Source organism: Callithrix jacchus, chromosome 12 (genome assembly GCF_049354715.1).
Source record: "Callithrix jacchus isolate 240 chromosome 12, calJac240_pri, whole genome shotgun sequence".
NCBI classification, from domain to species: Eukaryota; Metazoa; Chordata; class Mammalia; order Primates; family Cebidae; genus Callithrix; species Callithrix jacchus.
This window is the reverse complement of record NC_133513.1, coordinates 38,189,077-38,214,023: the sequence shown is the minus strand read 5'-3', so window position 1 is coordinate 38,214,023 and position 24,947 is coordinate 38,189,077. Positions and strand designations below refer to the sequence as shown.

Genomic DNA, 24,947 nt, shown 5'->3' with positions numbered 1-24,947 from the left:
TTTTAAATGAACCACTTTATTTTTATGACAACCAATTCTTAATTCATTCAGTAAGAATGAATTGGGTACCTACTGTATGCAAGGATTTGGACTAAGCACAAATAGAAGAGAAAATAATCATCCCATGTCTCCAACAAGAACAGACATCTAACAGTGGTTGTGATTTGCTGTTGGTGTGGAAATGCTGAGCTGGGTGTGGACAGGACGCTGTGCAGTCCTACTCTGCGTAGAAGGGGTCCCTGCGGTGTTTACACTTTGATCAATCTATGGGGTTCCCTAAAGATCAAAGAATAAAAGGAAAGGCACTGGCCTGGGAGGAAGAGATGTGACTGCCAGGAGGCCTGGCCAGGCAGGCTGGGGCAGCTGACCTTCCCACAGTGAGACTGGCAGTATGCTCAGATGGCCACGCTGTTCGGAATCCGGTCTGGAGACAAGTAGTAATATGGCAGCTTCTTGTTCTTGTTGCGCTCAGCAATCAAGCTGACAATAGCCTCGAGGTTCTTGCGGAATCGGGCCATGGCCTCTTTCACAGGCTTCTCGATAAAATGCTCTTCTGGGTACATGCCCAGGAACAGCTGAGGGCCAAGACATAGACACACACATAGGTCAGTCTGCCACCCAGGTAAACTGACAAGCCTATCTCGTCCCCTGGGGCCAACCACTCTTTGGGAGATGAAGGAGGGAACATCTATATTCACCCTCTCCTGCCTGCCTCCCCATATACACCCTCTGCTGCCTGCTGAGAGGGCCTCGGGAAGGCAAATGTCGCCTCCAACTTGCCTCCCTAAGGAAGGCTCCAGAGCTGGGGCTTCATGGATAAGTGAGAAAATAAGTGCCCGCTGCCAGGTGGTTATGAGATGATGCAGATGAAGGAAGAGGCTGCCGGTGGTTGCAGCCATGGTACTCTGCTAGCTCAGGCCACCCCTACAAAGCACTCCCACCTCCCATCAGGGGTGCTGGGGCCAGTGCTGTCCTCTCCAGCCCAGGAGGGCAAAAGGCAGGCCAGGGAGCCCAAAGGGGTGGTTGCCCTGTTGGCATGGTCACACAGATGTCTGTGGGGTAGAGCTGGACATCATTTAGAAAAAAATACTGTATTAAGATCACAAAGCTTCCGAGCTAGAAAGATATAAAAAACACTGGCTACTGATGATGAGATTTTGGATTTAGTTTGTGGAGGGCAATTCAGTCTCAATATTCTTTGACTAAGGAATTCGCCTGCTAGGAACGTGTCTGTCATACTGAACACATGTGCAAAGGCACAAAAACAAGGATGTCCAGTGAGGGACCAACACATTAGCCTGGAACAACTGAGACGCCCAGCAGCCTGGAGCCGGTTGGACTATCCCGCCATTCTATGCAGTACTGAGCTACCCCAAAGCGGGTGCATCCACCAAGACACAACGGATTCGGTGTTAAGTTAAATTAGGTGCACGTGTCCGTGGGGGAAAAAACAAGAAACTCTTGGTCATTCCCTCTGGAGTGCCAGGGAAAAAAAACAAGCAAGAGTTTTGTCAATAGCTGGGGGGAGGGGATGTCACACAGGACCCTGTGGTGACAGTGAGCAGAGCCTGTGTACGCTTCCTGCCGCGTCCACCCTGAGCTCTGTGCAGGCTCAGGCTGGGGGACCTGGTGACCGCTGCAGCCCTCTGGGCCCTTCCAGCCTTGGAGGTCAGGATTCCTGCCCCCAGGTAAGCCTTGAGGCCTGAGTCACAAAGATCTCAGGCTGAGGAACAGGTTAACCTGGGGAGACCTGGAGCTGTGCCCGTGCATGGCCCTGCCCAGCCTCACCTCGTTTTCCTGGAACTGGCTCAGTGCCCACACTGCACCCAGATGCCAGCAGGAGCGGCCTCGGTCCGGCAGTGAGTCCACTATTTGCTCTATGGTCACCACGCCCTTGGCCGTGGGGGGCGGGGCTCGCATGGTCGGGGGCGCATTGGGGATCCAGGAGCACCAGTCGTACTGCGGAGACAGCCACGGACTAGCGTGGGCGACCCCGAAGCCCAGCTGCTCCCGGGGCCCCAACCTTCCCGTGCCCCCCAACTCCAGCGGACCCGCAGTCCTTCCATTCTCTTTCCCCGCGGCCAGCGCCCTCGGCTGAGCGGGCAGAGTCCGCCCGGCAATTCCCATTCCGGGCTGGAGGGTGCGGTGCAGATGCAGGGCTGGGGCGGGGTTCCGGCGAGGCCCGGCCGGGGGAGGGGCGGCGGCCCTGGGGAGGGAGCTCCGCCTAGCGGGCCCGGCCCCGCCTACCTGGCCGAAGTTGACCGCGGCGTGCTGGGCGGAGGCGGTGAAGATCACCACGGTCAGGTACTCCGACAGCTGCTCCCGGCTCTTGAGCGACTTGGGGAAGCCTGGGGCGAACCATCGGCGGGTTGAGGCCCCGTCCCTAGGGACCCCAGGGCCCGGGGCCCACGACGTGCCCGGGCAGGACACCCCGGAGGGGCGGCGGCTGGGCCCGCGCTGCCGACTGCCGGGGAGCAGGGTCCGGAGGCCCTACCTGAGGCCTTGCGGCCCCGCATGCCGTACACGTAGACGTCCTTCACGAAATCCTGCAGCTCCGGGTCCTCCGCCACCACCTGGTCGCTCTCGTAATAGATGTCCACCACCTCAGCCGTGAACCTGGCTCCGGGGCGCAGCCAGGGTGGGCGACCCAGCGGGGTGGGCGACGGATGCCCCGCGCCCACCCCGTCATGGACTCCTTAACGTTCGGCCCGGGACTCCTTTCTCCACCCCTTCCCGCTTCAGCGCCAGCCGCGGGGGGTCAGGCAGGGGGCCCCGCTCCTCCCCCAGGACCACCAACCCCGCGGGCGCTCACGTCCTGACGGCTTCCCACACCAGGAGCCCGTCGTCCCGGTAGAAGTAGTAGGGGATGTCCTCTTTGCTCTCCATGCCCCGGGCCTTGATGGCCTCGGGGAAGCACAGTGAGGCATAGGTTAGGTCCTTCATGGCCCTCTGCACCATCTGCACGTGCCCGCCGCCCCCTGTGGCGTTGGCCTGGAGTGGGAGGCAAGGTCCCTGAGCGGGTGGCTCCCCCCACAGCTGTCCAGCCCCAGTGCACTCCACACATCCATCCCTGAGGAAATGTGCCAGGGGGCGGGCAACCAGGCACGCAGAGGGACAAACCCTTGTCCTGTGAGAAGGGGGAGGGATGTTTAATGCAGAGAATGACAAGGGCAGCAGAGTGGAGAGGTGACAGGCGGGAGCCTCCCGCCCAATCCAATGCAAGGGACTGAACGGTGGGGCCGCAGCGTGCAGAACGGAAAAGTGCATTCCCACCTCCAGGAGGGCAGCAGGGGGAGGCAGGTGTGTGGGGAACCCCAGCACCAGCGGGCCTGGCCTGTGAAGTCTGCTCTAGTGCTGAGCACAGGAACCTCAGTCATTTCTCTCAGTGACCCACAGTTCCCAGGCCCCATGCAACTCTATTGAGCCTTGTTGTGGGCTTAGGTGAGGCTGGAGAGACCCACAGGGAGGGATCCTGGTTCTGATCCTGGCTGTGGAGCGACGCAGGCACACTCACAGGCTCATATATGTGTACATGTGCACGCACACACACAAATACACCCACGGGGCTGGGCTGTCATGCCACAGAAGTTTTGAAGGAAGACTTGGGTGCTGGGGTGCCAGAGATTGGTCCACGGTGGGCATTCAGCCCAAGTGGGATCAACCAGAGCTGCTTCCAGCACTTTCTGTTTGGATGTGGCTGGGAAATAATGGCCACATGGAAACCTGAGGTGGAACTACTATGCCGAGCTCCTGTGCCCTCTCCTGTGGGGGCCTGTGTGCAGCAGGAGAGTGTGTTGCCAACACAGGTGAAAGAGAAAGAGGGAGCCAGTGTGTGTGCACCCTGAGGCACTGCTTGAGTCCCTGGATCCATTTCTGGCTGAGGCCCCTGCCCCTCCATTGTGCCCAGGTATTTGAGATAAGGCATGACTTGTCCCGAGGCAGCGGGTTTGAGTTGGATTTTGCCATTTGCAACCCAAACAGTGTCTCAACTTCAGTGGTCACTAATGGGCTGGGGAAAGGAGGAAGGTTAGGGCGAGGGCCCAGGCGAGAGTTCGAGTTTGGTGAGGCTACGGGGGCTCAAAACGAGGTGAGGTGCTGCCTGGGGAATGAGAGGGCTGGGCAGATGCAGGGGACAGGGGCTGGGAGAGTTGGGACCCCAGAGGCAGAGTGCTGGGGAGGGCCAGGTCAGGATTGCAGGGGTACAGCAGATTAAGAGGGAGACACAGGTTCCTGGAACGTAGGAGGTCAGGGGGCCATGAGGAGTGCGTGCCAGAGGGGGTCTACACCCTGGTCCCAGGGGCTGGGAGAGGGGAGGGGTGGAGGAGGGGACGGGGAGCCATCATCGAGGAGGAAGACCTGGTGGTGTGCCTAGAGAAGGGCCCCTGGCTGGGTGGCAGGGGCTGGAGACATTGGGAGGATGCTAGAGACACTGCTCTGAGCACAGCCTCCAGTCTTCACCCTCCCAGGCCTCCAGAAACTGTGTCTAGATCTCAGACAGGGAGTGAAGGCGGCCAGGCTGGGCTCTTCCAGGCAACAAGTGTGGTAGGAGGGCACCCACCTTGTCGAAGAGGCCACACTCACAGATGAGCTGCTCACGGGCCTTGGTGTTGATGGCGATGGTGAATCTCACATGTGCCACCAGCAGCTGTGCAGGGGAAAGGAGGAAACCTCAGAGGGGGCCCAGCCAGGTGACCAGGTGCCCCAGGGTCCTGCAGCTCCCCCACCCAGGCCTGCCCTGCAGGATGATGCTGGGCGCAGGGAGGAAGTGAAGGCCAGGTGCTGATCTTTCTGCTGAGTGCTGGAGGCCTGCACCCCTCTGATGCTTACCAAACGTGGTAAAGATTCAGAAGGTCCTGGCCAGCACTTGTACAAGGCTTACCTCTGTGGTCCCTGAGTTCACTGACCATCATTCTGTAGGGCAGGTGTACTATTTGACCTCTTTTACTGATGAGGAAACTGAGGCACACAGAGGTACTTTCAGCCTGCAGTCACCCCAACAGTCAATGCTTGAAGGATTTGGAAACATGGAACGAGAGTGATGGCGGGAGCAGCCGTCAGCATCAGCTGAGGATCACCCTGAACTCATCTGCCTTTTCCAGCTCTACTAGCTGGCCAGTGAAGCCCCTGTGTCAGGCCCCCACACCGGCCTTGTCTCCTGGGGAACAGGAGGCTCCCAGCTGTTTTCTTCCTTTGGGGGCATTACTGACCCTGGGAACATCTCTCCAGTGTCTCTTTCTGCCACCCACTCCCAGCCACAGGTCCCCCTGTGGGATGTTAGCACCCCCTCCCACTCCACATCTCACATGTCCTCCCACAGCAGGTGGGGCAGTAACTGGCTGTACCTTGAAAATGGGGTGCACGGCAGGCAGCTGGCGATACATTGCAATGCCAAAAACCTCGGACACCAGATGTGTTCGCAGAAGGTGGGTGATGGTCTGGTGGACATGGAAGTCGCTGGAACGCACCCAGATTTTGGCCAAAAGCCAGTCATATTTTGCATCCGAAGGGAGGAAAATAGGGTTCTCGTCTCCTGGGATTTGGTTGAGCTGACACATTGGGGGAAAGGAAACACACTGCTGTATTTCACTCCAGATTAGAGTTGGAGAACTTGAAGTATCTGAATTTCTTCCAAAGTCAACAGTGACTTTGGAATCAGAAGAGCCTGGAGGGGCAGAGGGCCCTGGGGTGGTATTTCTTGTCCCAGCCATATTATTCAAAACCTGCATGACTCTGGATGACACACTGGGCCTTTCTAAGATCCAGCTTCAGCATCTGTCATGTGGGGACAGTGGTCTCTCGGCTCACAGTTACCGCGGGAATGGCCTCAGGAGCTGGCAGCATGGAAGGAGCAGGCAGGCGGAGGGCCCAGCAGTGGGAGGCTCCCTGCCCCCTCTTCCCCTCCTTGCCCTGCTCCCTATTCCGCTGCCTCTCATTGATCTCCCACACTTTCCTCCCTCTCCTCTTCCCTGAAATGCTGGTGCTCCCCAGGGGCTGCCCCACTGCTCCTGTCTTCTCTTCTTGCCCTAAGTCAGCTCCTCCTGTTCCAGGGCTCAGGGCCCTCCTGGTGCTGAGCCTCCTAGATCAGGGTCTGCAGCTCCAGCTCTACCTGGAGCCCACACCTGCGGCCAGGTGTCTCTGTAGCAGAGGCTGAACCTGTCTTCCCTTTCCAGGTTCCACTCCATACTGGGACAAGGTGAGTTTTTTTCTTTTCCAAAATGTATATCATGTCATGTTAACCGCCTCCTCAATCACCTCTTGATGCCAGAAAATAAAATCCCCAAACTCTGTGGTGACCTGGTCGCTGATGCCTCTGCACACGCAGCCTCACCTTCCCGCCACCAGCCCGGCACCCAGCCCCAGGTCCCTCCATGCCAGCAGCCCCAGGCGTCACCCCTCACTGAGCGCCCAGCACACCTCAGCACCTGACAGTAAGCTCTCATGAAAGCCTGCAGACGGTATTGGCACTGCGTATTTTTAGATGAAGACGTGGGGTCTTGGAGGGGTTGACAGAAAGAATGAGGCAGGTGGCAGGACTGCAGCCAAGAGTGGCCAGGAAGGGGCATGGCCAGACTTTAGGTGCCTGGAAAGATCAGTGTTACTGCAGCAGAGTGGCCATGGCTGGGGAGGGAGAACTGCCCCAGAACACACAGCTGTGTCACTTCCTATAAGTATTGTGGAAAGTGGGGTCCTTGAGTGTCTCTCCCTTGAAAACAGTGCTGTCCAATAGACATATAATGCCAGTCACACATGGAATTGTATATATTCAGGAAGCCATATTAATAAAAGTAAAAGGAAACAGGTGAAATGTAGGTTAATAATATAATTTTATTTTACCCAATATAATCAGAATATTATCACTTCAACATGAAACCAATCTAAACTATTAAATGAGACATTTCACATTCCCTACCTCCTTATTCTAAGTCTTAGAAATCAAGTTTGGACTTCACACATGCAGCAGGTCTTGGTTTGGATGAGTCGAATCCTAAGTGCTCCAAAGCCCCAGCAGCCAGTGGCTACAACCCTGCGCAGAGGGACCCTAGCAGCCCCAGCACTCCCTGAGGACCTGCCTGTCTATTTATACATGAGATTAGTTGGCTGCTTTTAAATATCAGACAATTTCACATAAAAATTTGAATGACCTGGTTTTCTTGAAATATTAGAAAGTCTGAGATCTCTGCACCCATGTTCTCACAGAACTACACTCTTGTTCCTTTTACACAGTCCCAGCTCTGAGGGTCCCACTGCCACACCCATTTGCATGAGCTGCCTGGCCTACTCATACCTGATCTGTGCCCTAGAGCACTGGGCTGCTCTGGGACACTCTCTGACATGTCCCCACATGCTCTGACATGTTCCTAATGGCTCTGGGACACTGGCATGTTCCTGCCATGTTCTGGGGCCAAGGATCCCCCTGTTGTGTGCCAGGGGCTTTACCTATGCCACTTCACTTAATCCTCACTTTGACCCTGCAAGGCAGGTATTCCTTGCTGTACCCAGCAAGGTTAAGCAGCTTTCCCAAGTCACACGGTAGATAAAGAGCTGATCCCAAAACGTGATACTGAATAGGCGAAAATTGCAAGCATTCCCCCTAAAAACGGAAGTAAGACATGGATGTCCACTCTCACCGAGATTTAATCAAACTAAAGGGCTTCTGCACAGCAAAACAATCAACAGAGTAAATAACCTACAGAATGGGAGAAAATATTTCCAAATTGTACATCCACAAAGGACTAATATCCAGAATCTATAAGGAACTTAAGAAAAAATACCACCATTAAAAAATGGGCAAAGGACATGAACAGACACCTTTCAAAAGAAGACATGCAAGTGGCCAACCATCATATGAAAAAATGGTCAACATCACTAATCATCAGAGAAATGCAAACTAAAACCACAATGAGACACCAGTCAGAATGGCTATTATTAAGAAGTAAACAAATGACAGATGTGAGAAGGAGGCATACAAAAGGGAATACTTCCATAGTGTTGGTGGGAGTGTAAATTACTTCCACTCCTGTGGAAAGCAGTTTGGAGATTTTGCAAAGAACTGAAAACAGAATTACCATTTGACCCAGCAACCCTATTATTGCGTAACTACCCGCAGGAAAAGGAATTGCTTTACCAAAAAGACACATGCACACATATGTTTATCACAGCATTGTTGACAATATCAAAATCATAGAATCAACCTAGGTACCCATTGATAGTGGCACCAGGTAAAAAAATGTGGTACATGTACTCCATGGAATACTACATGGCCACAAAAAAGAATGAAATCCTGTCCTTTGCAGCAACATGGATGCAGTTCAGGATTGGCACTTAGGCCATAATCCTAAGTGAATTAACACAGAAACAGAAAATTGAATACTGCATGTTCTTATTTATAAGTGGGAGCTAAGCATTGTGTACATATGGACATAAAAGTGGGAACAAAAGACACTGGGGACTCCAAGAAGGGGAGGGAGGGAGGGAGGAAAGGATTGAAAAACTAGGTATTGGGTACTATGCGCAGTATTTGAGTGATGGGCTCAGTAGAAGCCTAAAGCCCAGCATTATGCAACATAACCATGTAACAAGGCTGCACGTGCATCCCATGAATCTAAAATTATATTTATATATATACCCATACAGACATATATATACACGAATACATATATATGTGTACACACACACACACACACGTGCTGCTCTGACCAGTAAACAAAGAGCTGAACCAGGACAAGAGCCCAGTGCTCTGCCCATTTCTTCAGCACATCACTCTGCCTTCCGCCTCTCTCCACCTCCTGTCCTGGCCTGGCCTCACCTGCCCATCCCCCTGAGCTCTGGTACCACTGAGCTGAGCCTTCCCTGACCCATCCTTCACATCGTCCCACTCCTGTCCAGGGTCTTGGCCTGCCATGGGATGCCAGAACTTGCCCTGAGCAATTTGTATTTCTTAAATATATTTTTTGGGTAAAGAAGTAGCTTTACGTTTCTGATTAGAAAAGAATACATGTTTATTGTAAAAACAAATTCAAGTCATGACAGGAGAGCCTGAGAAAGAAAGAAAACATCCTCTCATCATCTAGCCCCCAGGGATAACCACCAAATTCTGGGAGCTTCTTTGCATGTGTGCACATTTATTTGCCCAATTTTCCATCAACTGAATATGATTATAATGAACATCTGTTTCTTTGTTTTGCTCACTGTCCCCTACTGGGCCATCACGGTGTTCCTACAGGATGACACCATGTCTGTGTGTCCCCGTGCCCACACAGGTATCTGCTCACAGTAGGCCTGCACCATCCTTCCATTCATTTCACATAAATGAGACCATGGCTATTGCCTTAGCTGTTTGAAGTAGCTATTTGTATATGACAGATATGTATCCTTTATCTGTCCCTTGTGTCTTGATTTTCCACTTTGTTAACTCATTGTGGAGACCCCTCCAGATCAGCTGGGAGGGAACGAAAGCATTCCTTTCAAAGATGCTGCAACATCTGACAGTGAGGACATGGAAGGGCTCACTCACTCAATCCTCTTCTACCTTCAGACTGTTTTCAACTTTGTTTCCCCATCACCAACTATGCTCCTGCCAGTACCCACACACATCAGTGCTTTCATTTCTGCAGAGTGGCTGCTAGTGAAGGCTGAGCCCTGCGGGTGTGGGGGTATTTTCTTTGAGTAGACACTGCCTGGCCTACTGTTCCTCGGACAGGTTCACTCTGCTGGTGAACACCTGCTTAGTGCTACCAGCTGTCAGAACACTTAAATGATAAAGTCCCCTCCAGTGCGCCTCCTATTGAGACGGAGCAGAGGCCTCCTCTTAGGGCTCTCTAGTCCCCCTTGCCACAACAAGCATGGAAATGAAGGAAAATCCCGAATTTCTTCAAGGGAAATTCCAAGCACCCAGCTAGCCCTGAGAAGTAAATGAGCAACTTCACAAGCAAGAGGGTAACGGCAGCCTAATACAACAGCCAAGGAAGCTAGTGTCACGGGGTGTTTGGTTCTCTCTGGAAACTAAACAGAACATCTGAACAGGTGTTTTTCAGAAACCCAGACCCCCACCAGATCCACTGGCACTGGCACAGAGTCCTCAGATACGAGGGAGCGGAGGACTGAACTCCCCGAGCATGGCTCTTTGCTCTAAATTTCTTCCTGTGGGGCCTGGGGAAAGTCCCGCCCACAGGCCAGAGCTAACATTCCTTTCTGCTAACCCAAGTGTTTAAACAAATCTTCTCTTCCTTAACCAATTGCAAAACAACAAAACTTTGAATCTACCTATGACCTGGAAGCCACCCCCTACTGAAAAAAAAACTTAAAGATATCCCACCCTTTTAGGCCAAAACCAATGGGTAACCTCTGTGTATTGATTAACGATTTTGCCTGTTAACTTCTGCTTTCCTGAAATTTACTCCACCTTTCAGAGCCCTTACCTGCAAGCCATCAGGGAGTTCCAGTCTTAAGAGTGAGCTGCCCAATTCTCCTTTTTTCATCCCTGCAATAAATGCCTTGCAGTTCTCCTAGACTCCATCCCAATCTCAGTGTTTGGTTTTGCGGCACTGGGCAAGCAGACCCCAGTGCAGCTTGGTAACAGAGCCCCAATACCAGGATCCTCTGACCGCCCACTCCAAAGTGCACCTGGTACAGCAGGTGCTGTGGGACCTGCTCGGGTGCTGGTCCGAGCTCTGACCTCAGACTGCCCAGGCCCAGCAATTATTATCCCGTGAACACTGTCAGGCTGCAACAATTCATGAGCAGTGCATGGGCGGGGTCTGTCCTTGCTGGTGTTTGGGAGTTACCTCTTGGTTTTTCCAACCAGACAGGTCAGAAATGATATCTCATTGTTACTTGCATTCCCCTAACTACAGGTGAAATTAGGAGTTTTTCCATGTGCTGGTTGCCTATTTACATTTCTTCTTTGTGAATTGTCTATTCACATTCTCTGCTCATTTTTCCATTGGAGTATTTGCCTTTTCCTGTCAATGTGAAGGAATTACTTGGATAGCATAGACAGACCTCTCTTAGCTGTCACTTCTGTTATGGTTTCTTCCCCCAATTTCTATTTTGCCTTTTACCTTTGTTTACAGTTTATCGTTCAAATTTTTAAACATTACATAATCAAGTATACTTAGATTTCCCCTTATAACTTCTTGGTTTCCTTTTACTTCTAAAAGTCTTCTGAGTCTCCACATAGTTTTTCTACATTTGTTTACTTTTTTCATTTTAATTTTTACTTCATCTAAATTTCTTTTTTTCTTTTTCTTCTAAGCAACTCTAACATGAGATTGATTTTTGTAGATGGCATGACAGAGCAGTCCAATTTAATTTTCTTCTTATGCAAAACTAGTGTGATAGCACCATCAAAATAATACCCCTTTTTCACTGAGTTGAACAACCTCCATTGTGATACATTAAATTCCTCTGCAGGGGAATCTATTTCTAGGTCTTACTCTATACTGCCCCACAAGTCTGTTTTCAAGCACAGCATCTGCTTAACAGTAACCTTACAGATCCAGCAAGGAAAGTGTTTCTGTGTTTTTTCTTTTTCTTTTATTTTTAAAGACAGGGTCTCACTCTGTCACCCAGTGTGGAGTGCAGTGGAGCGATCATGGCTCACTGCAGCCTCGAACTCCTGGACTCAAGCCATCCTCCCATCTCAGCTCCCAGAGCAGTTGGGATTACAGGCATGTGTCACCATATTTTTTTTTTTTTAGAGATGAGGTCTCACTTGTTTATGCTGCCTCTCTGTGTGGTTTTAATTTTTTTTCACAAAAATTTTGACTATGCTAGATTTCTCTTTCTATATGAATCCATTTTTTAAAGTGTTTTCTCTCCTTTTTAGTTCCTCTTCACCAACACCCCACCCCCATCAAGAAAGAGAAAAGATTCTGGCTGCAATTTAATTTGAAAGCACATCCAGTTTGTATACTAGAATTTGGTAGAATTGACATTTTCATGTTATACTGACTGTTTCCTGCCCAATATCAAATCACTGTAAGTGGCTGGCTGAGACTCAGCTGCTCACCATGTGGGTCTGTTATCAGTCACTATATGGAATTGGCCTGTTTTCTACAATTTCTTCTGATTTGTCTTTTCCTAGGTTTTTATCCATTTCCTCTAACTTTTCAAATTTGTTGCCATATTACTGTCATTTAAGAAATACATAATCTAATTACGCTTCTTTTTTTAAGAGATGGGGTCTCACTGTGTTGCTCAGGCTAGAGTGCTGTGGCTACTCACAGGTGTAATCATAGCACAATTCAGCCTAAAATGAGCCTCCTGCCTCAGCCTCCCAAGTAGCTGGGACTACAGTTGTGCACCACCATGGTGCCTGGCTATAATTACTCTTCTTATGACTCCTTTTCTCCCTCTCCTCTCTTTCCATCAGCCTCAAGAGGAGGTTATTATTATTATTTTTTGGACCTTTCAAAGAACCAGATTGGTTCTTTGAAATGAAAGGACCTTTCATTTGCTTGGGTCTTTATGGTTTGCAAAGTTTCCATTTTCAGAAGAAGAAAGAGACTCAGGAACATTCTGTGACTTGCCCAAGGTTCCACAGCCTGCTAACAAGTGACTGAGCTGGAATTTAGGCCAGGCGCCTGACTCCAGGCTACTCCAAGAGGTCTCTTTTGAAGGCACCCACCAGTAGTGCCTGGGATCTCCTGGGATCTCCCAGCAATGTTGTCTTTTAGATCACCTGTCCCTTTACCTGCTGCTTCAGTTTCTTAGGCACAGGGCTTCTCTCTGGTAACAGACAGGAAACTCCTCTGAGGGTACGTGCCCCAGGAGACTGTGGGGACCCTGGAATCTAGAGTCAGATGACCTGGCCTGAATCCTAGCTCTGTGGCTGGCTGTGGGCACCTGTGCCTCAGTTTCCTTATCTGGGTAAAATGATCAACATCAATAGAGCCCACTACCTAGGAGGGTGGTGGTGATGATTACACAGATAAAGATAGGTTATCTAAAACCCCGGTGGTCAAATGAGCTGCAGAATCCAGAAGTTTTAGGATTTTAGCAGTGGGTATACTTCATTATGTGCCATACCCCCTCCCACCCCAGGTCTAGGGCAACATAATCTTTTACAATCAAACAGCAGCATTTCTGCAGTGATCCACAGGAATATCACACTGAATGGGAATAAGCCTCTAAATAACCTCACCTATTGCTTCAAAGAAGGTTTGTTTACAGACAATGAATTTGCTGCACATTTTTGAAATATGCAGCAATTTTCAGATTTTTGAGATTTAGAATGGAGAGTGGGGATTGTAGACTGTGCAGGTTAACCCATGGGATGGTCTTGGCATGTGGCTGCTGCTTGACCTATCCAGCTGCTATTGTGTCCACAGCTCCCAGGGTCCATTTCATGAACATTATTTGCTGAATACTCACCTGCCAGTCTCCCATGGGGTCCCCTGCACAGTTCCTCCCTACCCCCAGGGACCTATACACAGTCCAGTCCTGGCCCTGGCCCCTGCTGTCTGCATACCAGCTCCCAGTCTGGCAGCAGGCTGGTGCCAGGAACAAGGGGAGACAAAGCCCTGTGCCTGCCTGCCTCTCCTCCAGGGTCCCCCTCTTCCTCCTCTCTAGTATTAGGTAGACATAAGGACCCATACCATCATCAAAGGTGGCATACCCAGACTGGCCTGGTTCCTGACCCCAGAGCCCATGGTGCCCCTCAGTAGCCTTGGTCTCCAGCTCAGCCCACAGCTTCACCTGCCTGGCCCCTGGCAGCACCTTGATTGGAGGCCCCTGGTCAGGGTGCTGAGGTGGAGAGTACAGAACGTCATCCCAGGACAGGTCCTCCACAGTGTGCCTTGACCAGCCAGGGGTTTCTCAAGTGTGCCTTGGGGGAGTAGAGCCCTCTCCGCCCCTGTGGACGGCCCACCTCAGGGCTGGCAGGAGCCCTAGTGTCTTTCAAGGCATAGCTTCCTCAGCTGGAATGTGAATGGAGCCACCCAGGAGCCCTGGATCGCTGAGGACTGAGCTGCCCAGAAAGGTGTGTACCCCAGCAGCCTACCTGGATGGCAATGGGGACGATCTTGTTGGCCAGGTTCTTATACAGTAAGCAGATGGGCGCGGCCAGGAACTGGAGTGTGCAGGGGTCTGTTTTGTTGGCATCGATGCCATCCAGCAGCTCAAAGTCCACTACGAAAATGTTCCCTTGCTGCAGGAGGCAGAGAGATGTGTCCAAATCAGGCTCAGCGGATGGACCACGAATCAGGTCTGGGGAAAGAGTGTTGACCCCTGGGGCCCCTTCTCCCTTCCCTACCACTCAGCAGAGCTCAGAATGTGAACTTCTCTCCTCTGGCTCAAAGGCTGATTGAGTCACATGGAGCGTGTTCACAGGTTGTGGCAGTTCGGTCAAGGTGAAGGAATGGCAGCAGCTCATGCTGCATTTGTGGTATCTAAAACCTGCTTGACTCACATGAAAGATGAGAGACCACCCTGAGTGTCAGTTTAATAAGAAGAAAGGAGAGGTTAGGTGAAATAGATGTGACCAGTTAAATGCCAAAAAATGCTGCTGAAAGACTCTCCACAGAAGTCAAAGCTGGGCAACTCAACCGTGAGAGCCAGGACAAGGCTTCCCCTTGGGAGGAGGAGACGACGGGAAGCGGGACAGGGCGGGGCTGTCCGCCCGACTGGGTAGGAGACAGGGGAAGGGGGAGGGGATTCTGCAGGAGCAGGAGAATCTACAGGGGTTGAGGGGGCTCTCCAGGAGGTAAGACAGGTCTGCCGGGGCGGGAATGGGCAGGTGGCGGGACATGGGCTGCAGAAGCAGAGTGGGACGGGTCTGCGGTCGCCAGGTGGGGGGGTGGGGGTGGTCTGCAGGGTGGGCGTGTTGTGCCCTGGTCCGAGACTGGGGACACGGTGGGTCATTGGTGTAAATTCGTCGGGCTTGCTGACATCGGATCTGTGCCCTTTTCTGTAGGAGTTAATACACCTCGGCACACAACAAGCGTGCCGCTGAAGTGGGAAGCACAGAGGGGCCCCTAGGAACGCAGGGCGTGGGGTGGGCCTGCTGGGCCGGGCACGGAGCCCTTAAGCCCGAGGGAAGGGCCGCTCCTTCTGAAGCCTTTTCTGTTTCCTGGGTGATGAAGGAAAGGGTAAGGGTCCCGGCTGCAGAGGGGTAGGGGTCTGCGCTGCCTGGACACATCCCAGAGAGCCCCGCTGTAGCTTCACCGATCGCGCCAGTGCTCAGGAATCCCGGGCTGTCCCATGGGGACGGCGGGAGCTCGTAGCCTGGCCACCGCCCTCCTCCATCTTGTCCTGTGACACCAGGGATGAGCTCTGAGCATCTGTCACGATAAGCGTGGGAAAGGGGATGGGGACTGGGACTTTTCCCGAAGGCGCTCAGGGCACCTTGTCTGGGGGTGGGCGGGTAGAAACCCTCAGGCTCGTAGGGCACAGCAGTGGCTTGCCTTCTAGGACGATGGCTGGACAGCTGGACTTTGAGAGCTGAAGTGGCCATCAGACTCTACCCAGAAGGAAGGACTGCTAATCCAACCTTGAGACCACCCAGGCTGGTGAACATGATGCTGGGAACAGGAGGTCTGGGATTTGGGGGTGCTGCCTGCAACATTTATCTATTATTCCAAGGAAAACAAGGAACCCATCTATCTCTCGGTTCTGACTTTTTGGGATTCTGCTGCTGAAACACTGGTGCTCTTGTCTGTGTAGAGTCCCTGTCCCCTTTGGGTCAGCGTGTTCCATTCTTCTGGCCACAGGCACTGGCTCACAGAATCGGTGAGGCCAGAAGATGGCCTGAGACGTTTGCTGGGAGTGTTGGGAAACAGGGTCTTTCTTGCTGGGAGTGGGTGGTGTTTGCCAAGCTGGTGGAAGGTAAATCTGAAGTTGCTGGTGATCATTCTTTACCTCCACATAACAAAATCCCTTCTAAGGAAAAACTGGCAGAGGCAGAGAATTGAAACATGGAGAGAGAGACAGTGCCAGGGGACTCTGAGTTCTGGTCCCAAAAAAGTTAGCATTGCTTTTTACTGTTGCCTGAGCCAATGCACTTCTTGCATTAAACCAGATTGAGTTCATTTTTGTGATCTGAAATGAAAGAATCCTAATATAAAGTCTAAGAACTCACACAAACTTGACCTGGAACAATGAATCATACCAACAACAGGGATACAATTTCTCTATTCATATTCCAAAAAATAACTGCACATTTTAAAAAACAACAATGTAGGAGTTTTTAGTAGGCCACCAGCTTGCTGTAGAGCACTAAGATGCTGCCAGATGGGCAGCATGAGTGACTGTGGGGATTAAGAGTCATGCTGGTGTGTAGGGCGTGGGGCAGTGTGTGTGTAAGGGTCCAGTCAGTGAGGGGTGGCTCAGTTCAAAGGAAAGGTGACCCGAACCCACGTGCCCTGGAGGTGGCTGAGACTCCCAATTGGAGGCTGATGTCCTGCCCAGGTGCTGAGGACGGCTACTCCTTGGCTGCTGCGTGCAAAGACAGCTGCTCAGAGCCTTCCAATTCTAGGATTCTGTATGACTAAGGTTCTATGATCTCTGACTTGAAGTTTGAAACCTATAGCCACTGAATCAATGTTACTATGTCTGGCAGTTCTGTCCAGTGAGGAACACAGATGCTCCCTCTCTGTGTGTGGGATTGTTATTGTCAGCTGTTCACATGACCAGGAGGTGTTCTGGGCCTGGTGGGGTACAGCAGGAGGAGGCTAGGAAGCACTGCCTGCCCTGGGGCAGAAGACTTGTGCAGGGACTTCAGCTGGGTGGGTGCCCTGTAGATTCAGGTGGGCCAGGTACTGGGGCTGGACATTTATCCCTAGAGGGCACCAACCGTCTCTCTCCAACTAGAGCCCCAGGGTGAGCTGAGCTCAAAAGACAAGGGGACTGGAAGAGGCAGAGGCTACCTGGACACCTGGGGCAGCAGCAGGGCCTTGGTGGCTGGAGGCCCCGTCATGCTGTCTCCATGAGGAAGAGGCAGACTGATGAGCTAGCTAGCGCCTATTGCTGAGCCCCACCAGAGCCAGGTGGAGTTGGTTTGAACTTCTGTCTCAAGACTAGGTCAGCCTTGCAGCCGGACGGGACCTAGTCTGCAGGTGACGGTGGGGAGGAGGGTGCAGCAGGAGCATGGGCAGCAGCATTTCCAAGGAGAAAGTCAAGCATTCTGTTGGGTTTCTCCTCATGCCCCCTTTTTTTTTATCCTCACACCAGGTCTGCTTCTTTCTCCAGTGTTCTCTCCTGTGCAAGGTGGGTCACAACTGATGACTATGTGTATAAAGCACCTGTCACAATGCCTGTCCCGCGACAGAAGTCCCTAATTAAGGTAAGCTCCTGTAATTATTGATACTGATAGTGAAAATATTGACATATGTTCCCAAACCCGAGCATCATGGAGAAACATCCCCCTCAATTCCTCCCCTGATGTTGCACAAGACAGCCTGCATAATGCCAGGGACCCCAGCTGACAATGCTGCCAGGAAAAGGAAGTGGCTGCTCCAGCCCAGGTGGGCCTGCAGTTAGCATCTTAGGGCCTATGAGAGCTGGCCAGGAGGGAATGGCTTCCACCTGACAGAGTGTGGCCTTGGACACTTCCCCAGCCCATCAACCCCTACCTGGACCTCCTGCTCCAAGCTGAGCTGCCGCTCCAGGCTGCACTCCACCATCTCTGTGGTCACCGGGAGCTTCTTGGGCAGCTCTGTGCAGCGCTGGATCAACACAGGGTTGCAGCCGTTCAGGAACTGGTAGCCAAACATCGGGTCTTCCTGCCAGTGATTCATGACCCGTTCTACCAGGAGAGAAGTGAGGTCCATCCTGAGCTCTGAACAGAGGGCACTCAGGCCTGTGGTTTTTTTTTGACCCCTCCTGAGAGCAGAGTCCCTGCCTGGTCTCCTTCCCTGAGTGCTCCCTGGATGGGCACAGCTCCACATGCTGTGCCCAACTGCTGCCCCCTGCCTGCCACTGGGTCAGGCTGTGGCACCACCTCATCATACCTGAGCTGGCTCTTAGTGGCTCAGAAGCCTCCCGGGGCACCAGTCTCTCATGAACTCAGATCCTGCAGCCCAGCATAGAGAGTCAAGGACGGAAGGAGGAGGGGAGTGGAAGGCAGTCCCTAGGAGGAGTTTGCCGAGGTTGGTTCCCCACCAGGTGATTTCAGCACCTCTTCTCATCCAGCCATTCCTGCCTCCTTAACGTCCTTCCCATGTCATGACTGGACATTATAAAGCTAGTGTTCTCACCAAACACATCCTAGTCCAAAGGAACCCAAAGCTGCTTTCATGTAAATGCCTAAAACACAAGCCAAGATCTGCTTTTGCTCTGTTCAGAAGCACAAATGGTTAATCTGTGCCAAGAAAAAGTCATTATTCTTGAGACTTTTGAGGGTGAAATGAGGTCGGGGTGCTCGAGCTTGAATATTGGAGGAGGAGAAGCCTCTGGGCACAAGGGTGACCACAGTGATGCAAAAGGTGTGGAGTGTAGGGGCTGCTGGCCAGGGTCACATTGTAGCAGGAGGCCCCTGTGCTGCAGCAGGTGGGAAAGTCCTTGCCAATTTCCCAGCAAGTCTCAGATGGGAAAGCAACATCCCCCCATCTCCCCAGCACCACTAGAGCCCCCAGAGGCACACTCACCAGAAATAGTGTTGCTGATCTTGACAAAGATTTTCTCAAAGTCAGCAAAATCATTCCAGGAAGACTGGAACATGTGCATGAAGCGGTTGATGAACAGGTTCTCCATCCTGCAGATCAAGAGAGAAGTCACCTCACACACACCAGCCATGCCTCCCTCTGCAGAGCCCCTTCACACTGAGCTCTCAGGGGTCCTCACAACCCCCAGGCAGCTCCAAGGAGACAGGTGATTGGCCTTTTGGAACCAGGACAGAAACTGGCACCTATACTGGATGCTGTTCTGACTGCACCTCACCTGTGGAGGACAGGCCAGTCAGCACCGTCCAGAATAGCCTAGAGTGCCTTGAATTCTAACCACACATGTTCATTCATTCATTCACTCATTCATTTCCTCCTCAGGCACTTCTTGCCCCCCTACTCGGTGGGCCAGGCCATGAGCAAGCTTCCAGGAACAGAGAGCCAGTTGCTCTACCGTGTTGCCTGGATTTTGGGGAGATGAACAGTTCAATTGACTTGAAAACTCATTTATTTTCTGCTAAATGGCTCTGTGCTTGGTGCTGAGGAAGACAGAAGTTTCCAAATGCTCATTGCACGGGACCAGAAAATAGAAACCCAAGGTTAGAGCTTGCAAAATTCAGAAGGCAGACTGCAGGTACTAAGGAGTGAGATGTGAGTGTATGAGCAATCCCCAGGGCTTCCTAGAGGAGACAGGGTGTGGGATGGGTCTTGAAAAGGTGGAAAAGTGGGGAGAGGCTTCCCAGGCTTTCTCCATAACTCCACAGGGTGCAGGACAGGGGTGTGGGAATGCTGCCCAGTGTTCAACGTGACATATCCTGCCTCAGTTTCCCTCTCTGGCACACACATTACTGAGATTAACCCGTTATCCTGTCTCTTCCCCATGGTCAGTGCTCGACTTCTGTCCGCTCTTCAGCCTGACTCTGGCTGCCCCTCAGAGCTCAGGTCTTTGCTTTGGGCCTCTGTACATCTGTTTCCTTCAACCTGGAATACTCTGTGCCCCTTTTTTCTCTGCTGTGGAGTGAATTGTGCCCCCCAAATCCACATGCTGAAGCCCTGATCCCCAGTGTGATGGCATCAGGTGAGGCCTTTGAAAAGTGATTAGGATTAGATAAGGTCACGAGGGTGGGACGCCTATAATGGGATTAGTGTCCTTGTAAGAAGAGGAAGGCACCAGAGGGCTTATTCATGCCCTTTCCCCCTCTCTCCTCTGCCATGTGACCATGCTGTGGGAACACAGAGAGACATCTGTAGGTTGGGAAAAGGGCCCTCACCAGGAAGTGGATTGGCTGGCACCTTAATCTTGGATTTCTAGCCTCCAGACCTGTGAGAGACAAATGTCTGCTGTTTACTCCATCTGGTCTGTGGTATTTTGATGTGGCTGTCCCAACAGACTATGCTATTCCCCTTCTGCACACATGGGGTAAGTTTGTCTGGAGGGCTCACTCACGTGATGCCATCACTGTTCTTTTCCTCTGTAGCTCTTACTGCAGCTTAAGTGCAAACTCATGTGTGTGAATCTGTGCGTCTGCCCTAAGCTTGCCGAGGGCATGGTCATGCCTGTGCTTTACTCAGCATTGAGCCCAGGCCTCCTAGCGTCCAGAGGGGCTCATGCAGCATCACCTCATGGACTGGGAGGTGACCTCACCTGAGGGGACTGCACCTGGGAATTCCCCCAGTGACTCCCTGCTTCCTGGGCACCTCGAGGAAGTAGCCCTATGTGGCCAGGGCCCAGTGCTCTGCCTGGACCCATTTCTCAGGTGGAGTGTGGCTGGGGCTGAGCTGTAGACACACCACACCTTGTCATGGGGAAAGCTGAGGAGTCAGGGACCTCCATACACTCTCCTGATCCAGCAGCATCAGAGGATGGAGTCTGGTGAGAGGCTGGCTGATGGGACACAGGGCTTGGTGACATCCCAGCTCTGTTGTCCCACAGGAGTCACCCCGTAAACATACATGAAGGCAGCAAACTGGAGCAGCCACAGGGGGAACTCCTAGGATAAGCAAGAGACACTGAGGGTCTCTGCTGCCTGCCCTGCCAGGCCTAGGGGAGCATCCAGGCAGAACAGCAGTCCCCTTCCATCCTTCCTCGGCTTAGCAAATGCTTGTCTCCTTTGTCCTCGCCACCCTGGGTCTCTTAGGAGGCCATGATGCTCAGGAGAGGGTCCTGGGGCCACGAGGCTTGAGGCCTTTGTGAGCATTGTCTTTTTCTCCTCACGTGTCGGGACAAACCAGCAGCCTGCAGGTGACCGAGAAAAGGAACTGCTGGAAGTTGCCGTGGCACAGCCTGGGCAGTGTGGGCAGCTTCATGATGGGCTCATACAGTAGGTGCTCAGTGCTGCAACACCCTGGAGCTGTTGAGTAATGCCAGCATCATCTTCCAGTCCTTCTGGTGCCTTCTTCACCTGCATCCAGCCCCTTGCGGGGAAGGAGGGGCTTTTACACAGGTGCTTGTTGCAGCCTTCCAGGGAGGCTGCTGCGACCTCACCAGGGTTATGACCAGCAGCCAGGCACTGGAATACCCAGAGAAGCTTCTTTCAGCCCTGCTGCCTCCTTCCTCCCCCAGAACCCCTCATCAGCTGAGTGTTCTGGGCCAGAAGCCCTTGCCAAGATAGAGGAGAAAACCTCATTGTGGCAACCAAACCTGTGAGAGACAAATGTCTGCTGTTTAAGTGTCAGTCTGGGTGGGGAAAAGAACTTATTTCTGGGAGATGAGAGGCCTTGCCGGGCCCCGAGAGCCCTGTAGGGCCTGAAGATGGCCCAGTACCACATGGTGCCTCAGAAAGATGTCCAGTGTTGGGGCGCCTGAGGTCCAGGGTGGTTGCTCACCCCTACTCTTTGGAGGAACAAGGAATGAGTCATCATCTCCCCAGCTGGGTCTTTTTGACCTCAAACCAGAAGGTTTGCTCTGAAAACAGGGTGGGTGTGGCAGTTCTCAGAGGAAGTCACAGATCCAGGAAGAAGTGGAGTTGGGAGGAACACATTTGCATGTCATCCAGAGGCAAAATATTTCTATATCCTTATAGATACCTGGAATATTCAGGGCTTTGAAGATCCTTTTTTTGTACAAAGAAGGAACCTGAAGGCCAGAGAGGGAACCAGGCTTTTTCAAGGCCACACAGGTGGGTAACAGTCATTGTGGTCACCTGGCCTAGGAGTGGTGACCTCACTTTCTCCTGAGCCTTCAGCTTTCTCCCACACGGAGTTGTGGCCCTGGCTGGGCCCCAGCTGTTGGCTGTGTGTCAGGTGGGGTGGGAGCTCTGCTTCCTTGACCTCCCTGCTCTTTCTTTCTGCTAACAGCTTTTCCATTTTCCATGCCACAGTTGTGCTGTGCTGGGAGGGGGCAAAGCCTGCTGAGGAGGGCTGGCTCCCTTCCAGGCACAGCAGGTGGCTAGGAGGAACTGGTTGCCAGAATTACAGAGAAGCGGTGCAGAAACCAAGTTGTCCCAAGCCAGCGGTTCAGTGGGGAAGGCCTCCTAGTTGACCTCAATCACGAGTTTCAGTTTCCTGCCAGTGGGCACTGAGTTTAACCTACTCTAGGGGTGTAGCCATCCGGATGTTAACAAGCGCCCCAAGGATTCTGACTAAAGCTATACTTTGAGAACCACTGCTGAAGAATTTGCAATGTTTTCCAAATTAACCTGACTACCAAACAAATCGTTTTCTTTGAGGGAAACATGACTTCATGTTTCGTCTTAACTCTTGGTCTTATTTTATGACGCATTTTTAACAACAGCAACAACACAACGCTACCTTAGCAAATAAAATAGAAATTTTCTAGCCTTGTCTAACTTTTAGATGGGATTTCCCCCCTTACATTTTCCAAACAAATTTATTTTACAATGGGACACATCTCTGATTTCACAATAAAATTTAATGAAAGTCATTGTTTTATAGCCATTGGTTAATAGGAGGGGATTTTTTTTTTTTAATTTCCAAGGATTTCAGAGGCTTTTGGGTAGCATTTGGGAAGTAAAGTGGGAGAATCCTACTTGTGTCACAGGAAAAGTGGTTCCTATGAGTGCTTTGGTGACATGGGGTCAAACGGTTTCTGAGTTGGGGTGACCATAAGAGGGAATGGAGTCTTTTTCCCACATATATAAACCCCTGCTCTGGTTTCCAATGCCAGGCCAGCAGGCTCCCTCCTCTTCCTGCCTCTCTCTCCTTCCTTCACCATCACTTCTCCCCACCCCAGCCTGCCCTTCACCCTTTCTCGTGCTGGTGCTACCTTCCCCTCCTCCACACGAACTCTGCCCATCCACTGCAATCCAGGCCCTTCTCTCCTGGCCTGGCCCCTCTGCAGCCCTCCTCGCCTGGGGGACTGTCACTCCTTCCCTGCACCCCTGGTGCTTTTATTTATTTATATATATATTTTAGACAGAGTCTTGCTCTATCTCCAGGCTGGAGTGCAGTGGCGATCCTGGTTCACTGCAACTTCCGTTTTCAGGTTTCAAGCAATTCTCCTGCCTCAGCCTTCGGAGTAGTTGGGATTACAGGCACGTATCACCACGCCTGGCTAGTTTTTTTTGTATTTTTAGTAGAGACGGGGTTTCACCATGTTGTTCAGGATGATCTCGATCTCTTGACCTCATGATCCGCTTGCCTCGGCCTCCCAAAGTGCTGGGTTTACAGGAGTGAGCCACCGCGCCCGGCCTGTTTTTGTCTTTTGAGACAGTCTCACTCTGTCGCCCAGGCAGGAGTCCAGTGGCGAGATCACTGCAGCTTCCACCTCCTGGGCTCAAGCGTTCCTCCGGCTTGGGCCACCCGGAAAACTGGGATTATAGTCGTGAGCCTCCGCACCAACGCCCTGCCCCTCAACCCCCCTCAGGAGGCTGCCATTCTGGTAGCTGGGTCGCCTGGAGCAGGGGCAGGTTTCTGGCCTGCGGGGCTGGGGCAGGGCGGGTGGGAGTGGCTGCCCTCATAGCGCACACCCTGGCCTCTGCCCCGCCCCCGGCCCCCTTTTCCCGTCTCTTGCCTGGAGTCCCGCATCAGCTTCTCGGCTCAGCCCGGATCCGCAGCGCTCTCAACCCCAACGCCCACCCCTGGACTCATCTTCGCCCCAGCCTCCTTCGTGCCCAGCGTCTCTTGTAAATTACCCCCCGGGCCCGGTGCCCCGCGTTCTCTCTCGGCCTCTCGCTGGTGACTTGCTCTCCGCCCGGCCTCCCCGCCTCTGCGCCTTCACCTGATCGCAAAGGCGGCCGGGGCAGCCTCCGTGCGACTTGACTGTCACGCCTCCCGATTTGCCCCCGGACGTGGGAAGGTCGGGCTTACAGCGCCTGTACGTCCCCCGCGGCGGCACGGACTGGCGTTTCCCTTGCCGCCTTCACGGAAAGTCGCCCTGTGGTTCTGGGGAGAGGGCGGATCCACCCGCGACCTTCCTCGAGCTGCTCCCGCCAGGTTTCCTGTGGGCAATCCCTGGGCGTGTGAGTCCCCACCCTTGGCCCTCACCTCTCCCAGGATCAGCCGTGTTTCTGCACTGTTCTGCCCCACTGTATAGGAAACTCTCTTTCTCAATTTCCTTTAACGAGGACATTTCCTTATCACCCCTACCGCCCGCCGCAATCGCCCTCCAGGCTGCAAACGGAATGGATGGTGAACACATCAGCTGCTCCTCCCTCCACACCACCAGGAAATTTCGCAAACCACTTGGCTCTCGGGCGGCCTGGCCTCGCCACACCTGTGCCCACAGTGCTCTCTTTGCTGCAGCCCCCGGTGCCATACTCCAGGCCCCAGTAAGACCTAGTCAGATGGCCCCCGCTCCAAAGCCTTACTGGGCCCCACCAGAGAGGACAGCGGGGTGGAGCGAAGGTCCCCCTGTCCAGCCCCCAAGCGCAGGGGTCCTTCCAAGAATGCAGCCCTAGGCCAGTGTGTGATGGTGGAGACGCTGGACCCAGAGGGCCTGACCCCCTCCCCAAGAATGGAGAAGACTAAAGGCTCTCTTTGGGGAGAAACTTCTCTGAGGGGCTGATGTGTGTGGTCCCATTTCAATCTCATAACAGCCCTGGGGAGGCTGGGGTGTCATTGTTGGTTTTAGGTCACCAGTGGTCAGGGAACCCAGATGACTTCCCTAGGGCCCCCCCCTACCAGCCCAGGGCCCCCTCCCAGGAACCCCTCATCCCCTCAGACAGGCTCCTCTGAGCTGCTTCCTTGTAGCGGAGCCCTCTTGGCTCCGCTCCTCTAATGCAGGGGCACCTCTTCTCTCCTCCTCAGAACTCAAGGGTCTCCATCCACTGTGCCAACACAGAGCAGTACTCAGAGGGGGCGCTAAGCTGACTGTCTGGCCTGCTGCTCCAGGAGGGACAGAAGGGCCCCCCTCAGAATTCCTTTTCTCTGCTCCTGCCACTAGGCCAT

The 24,947-nt window shown here is 52.7% G+C and overlaps 1 protein-coding gene across 3 annotated transcripts in view; it reads right to left on the bottom strand.

Moving 5' to 3' along the window:
- ALOX5 (arachidonate 5-lipoxygenase) overlaps positions 1-24,947 on the bottom strand; it is a 62,185-nt gene continuing 37,238 nt past the window's right edge. For 2 of the 3 annotated variants that reach the window (XM_035267598.3, XM_035267600.3), the window contains exons 5-14: positions 18,585-18,691; positions 17,571-17,743; positions 14,003-14,149; positions 5,343-5,546; positions 4,559-4,645; positions 2,813-2,991; positions 2,495-2,616; positions 2,248-2,348; positions 1,789-1,959; positions 1-575 (exon numbers count right to left, since the gene is read on the bottom strand). In XM_035267598.3, the coding sequence (XP_035123489.1) occupies positions 396-575; positions 1,789-1,959; positions 2,248-2,348; positions 2,495-2,616; positions 2,813-2,991; positions 4,559-4,645; positions 5,343-5,546; positions 14,003-14,149; positions 17,571-17,743; positions 18,585-18,691 (1,471 nt within the window). In that variant the 3' untranslated portion in view covers positions 1-395. The remainder of the gene's footprint in view (positions 576-1,788; positions 1,960-2,247; positions 2,349-2,494; positions 2,617-2,812; positions 2,992-4,558; positions 4,646-5,342; positions 5,547-14,002; positions 14,150-17,570; positions 17,744-18,584; positions 18,692-24,947) is intronic. The other variant, XM_035267599.3, reaches the window with a different exon arrangement.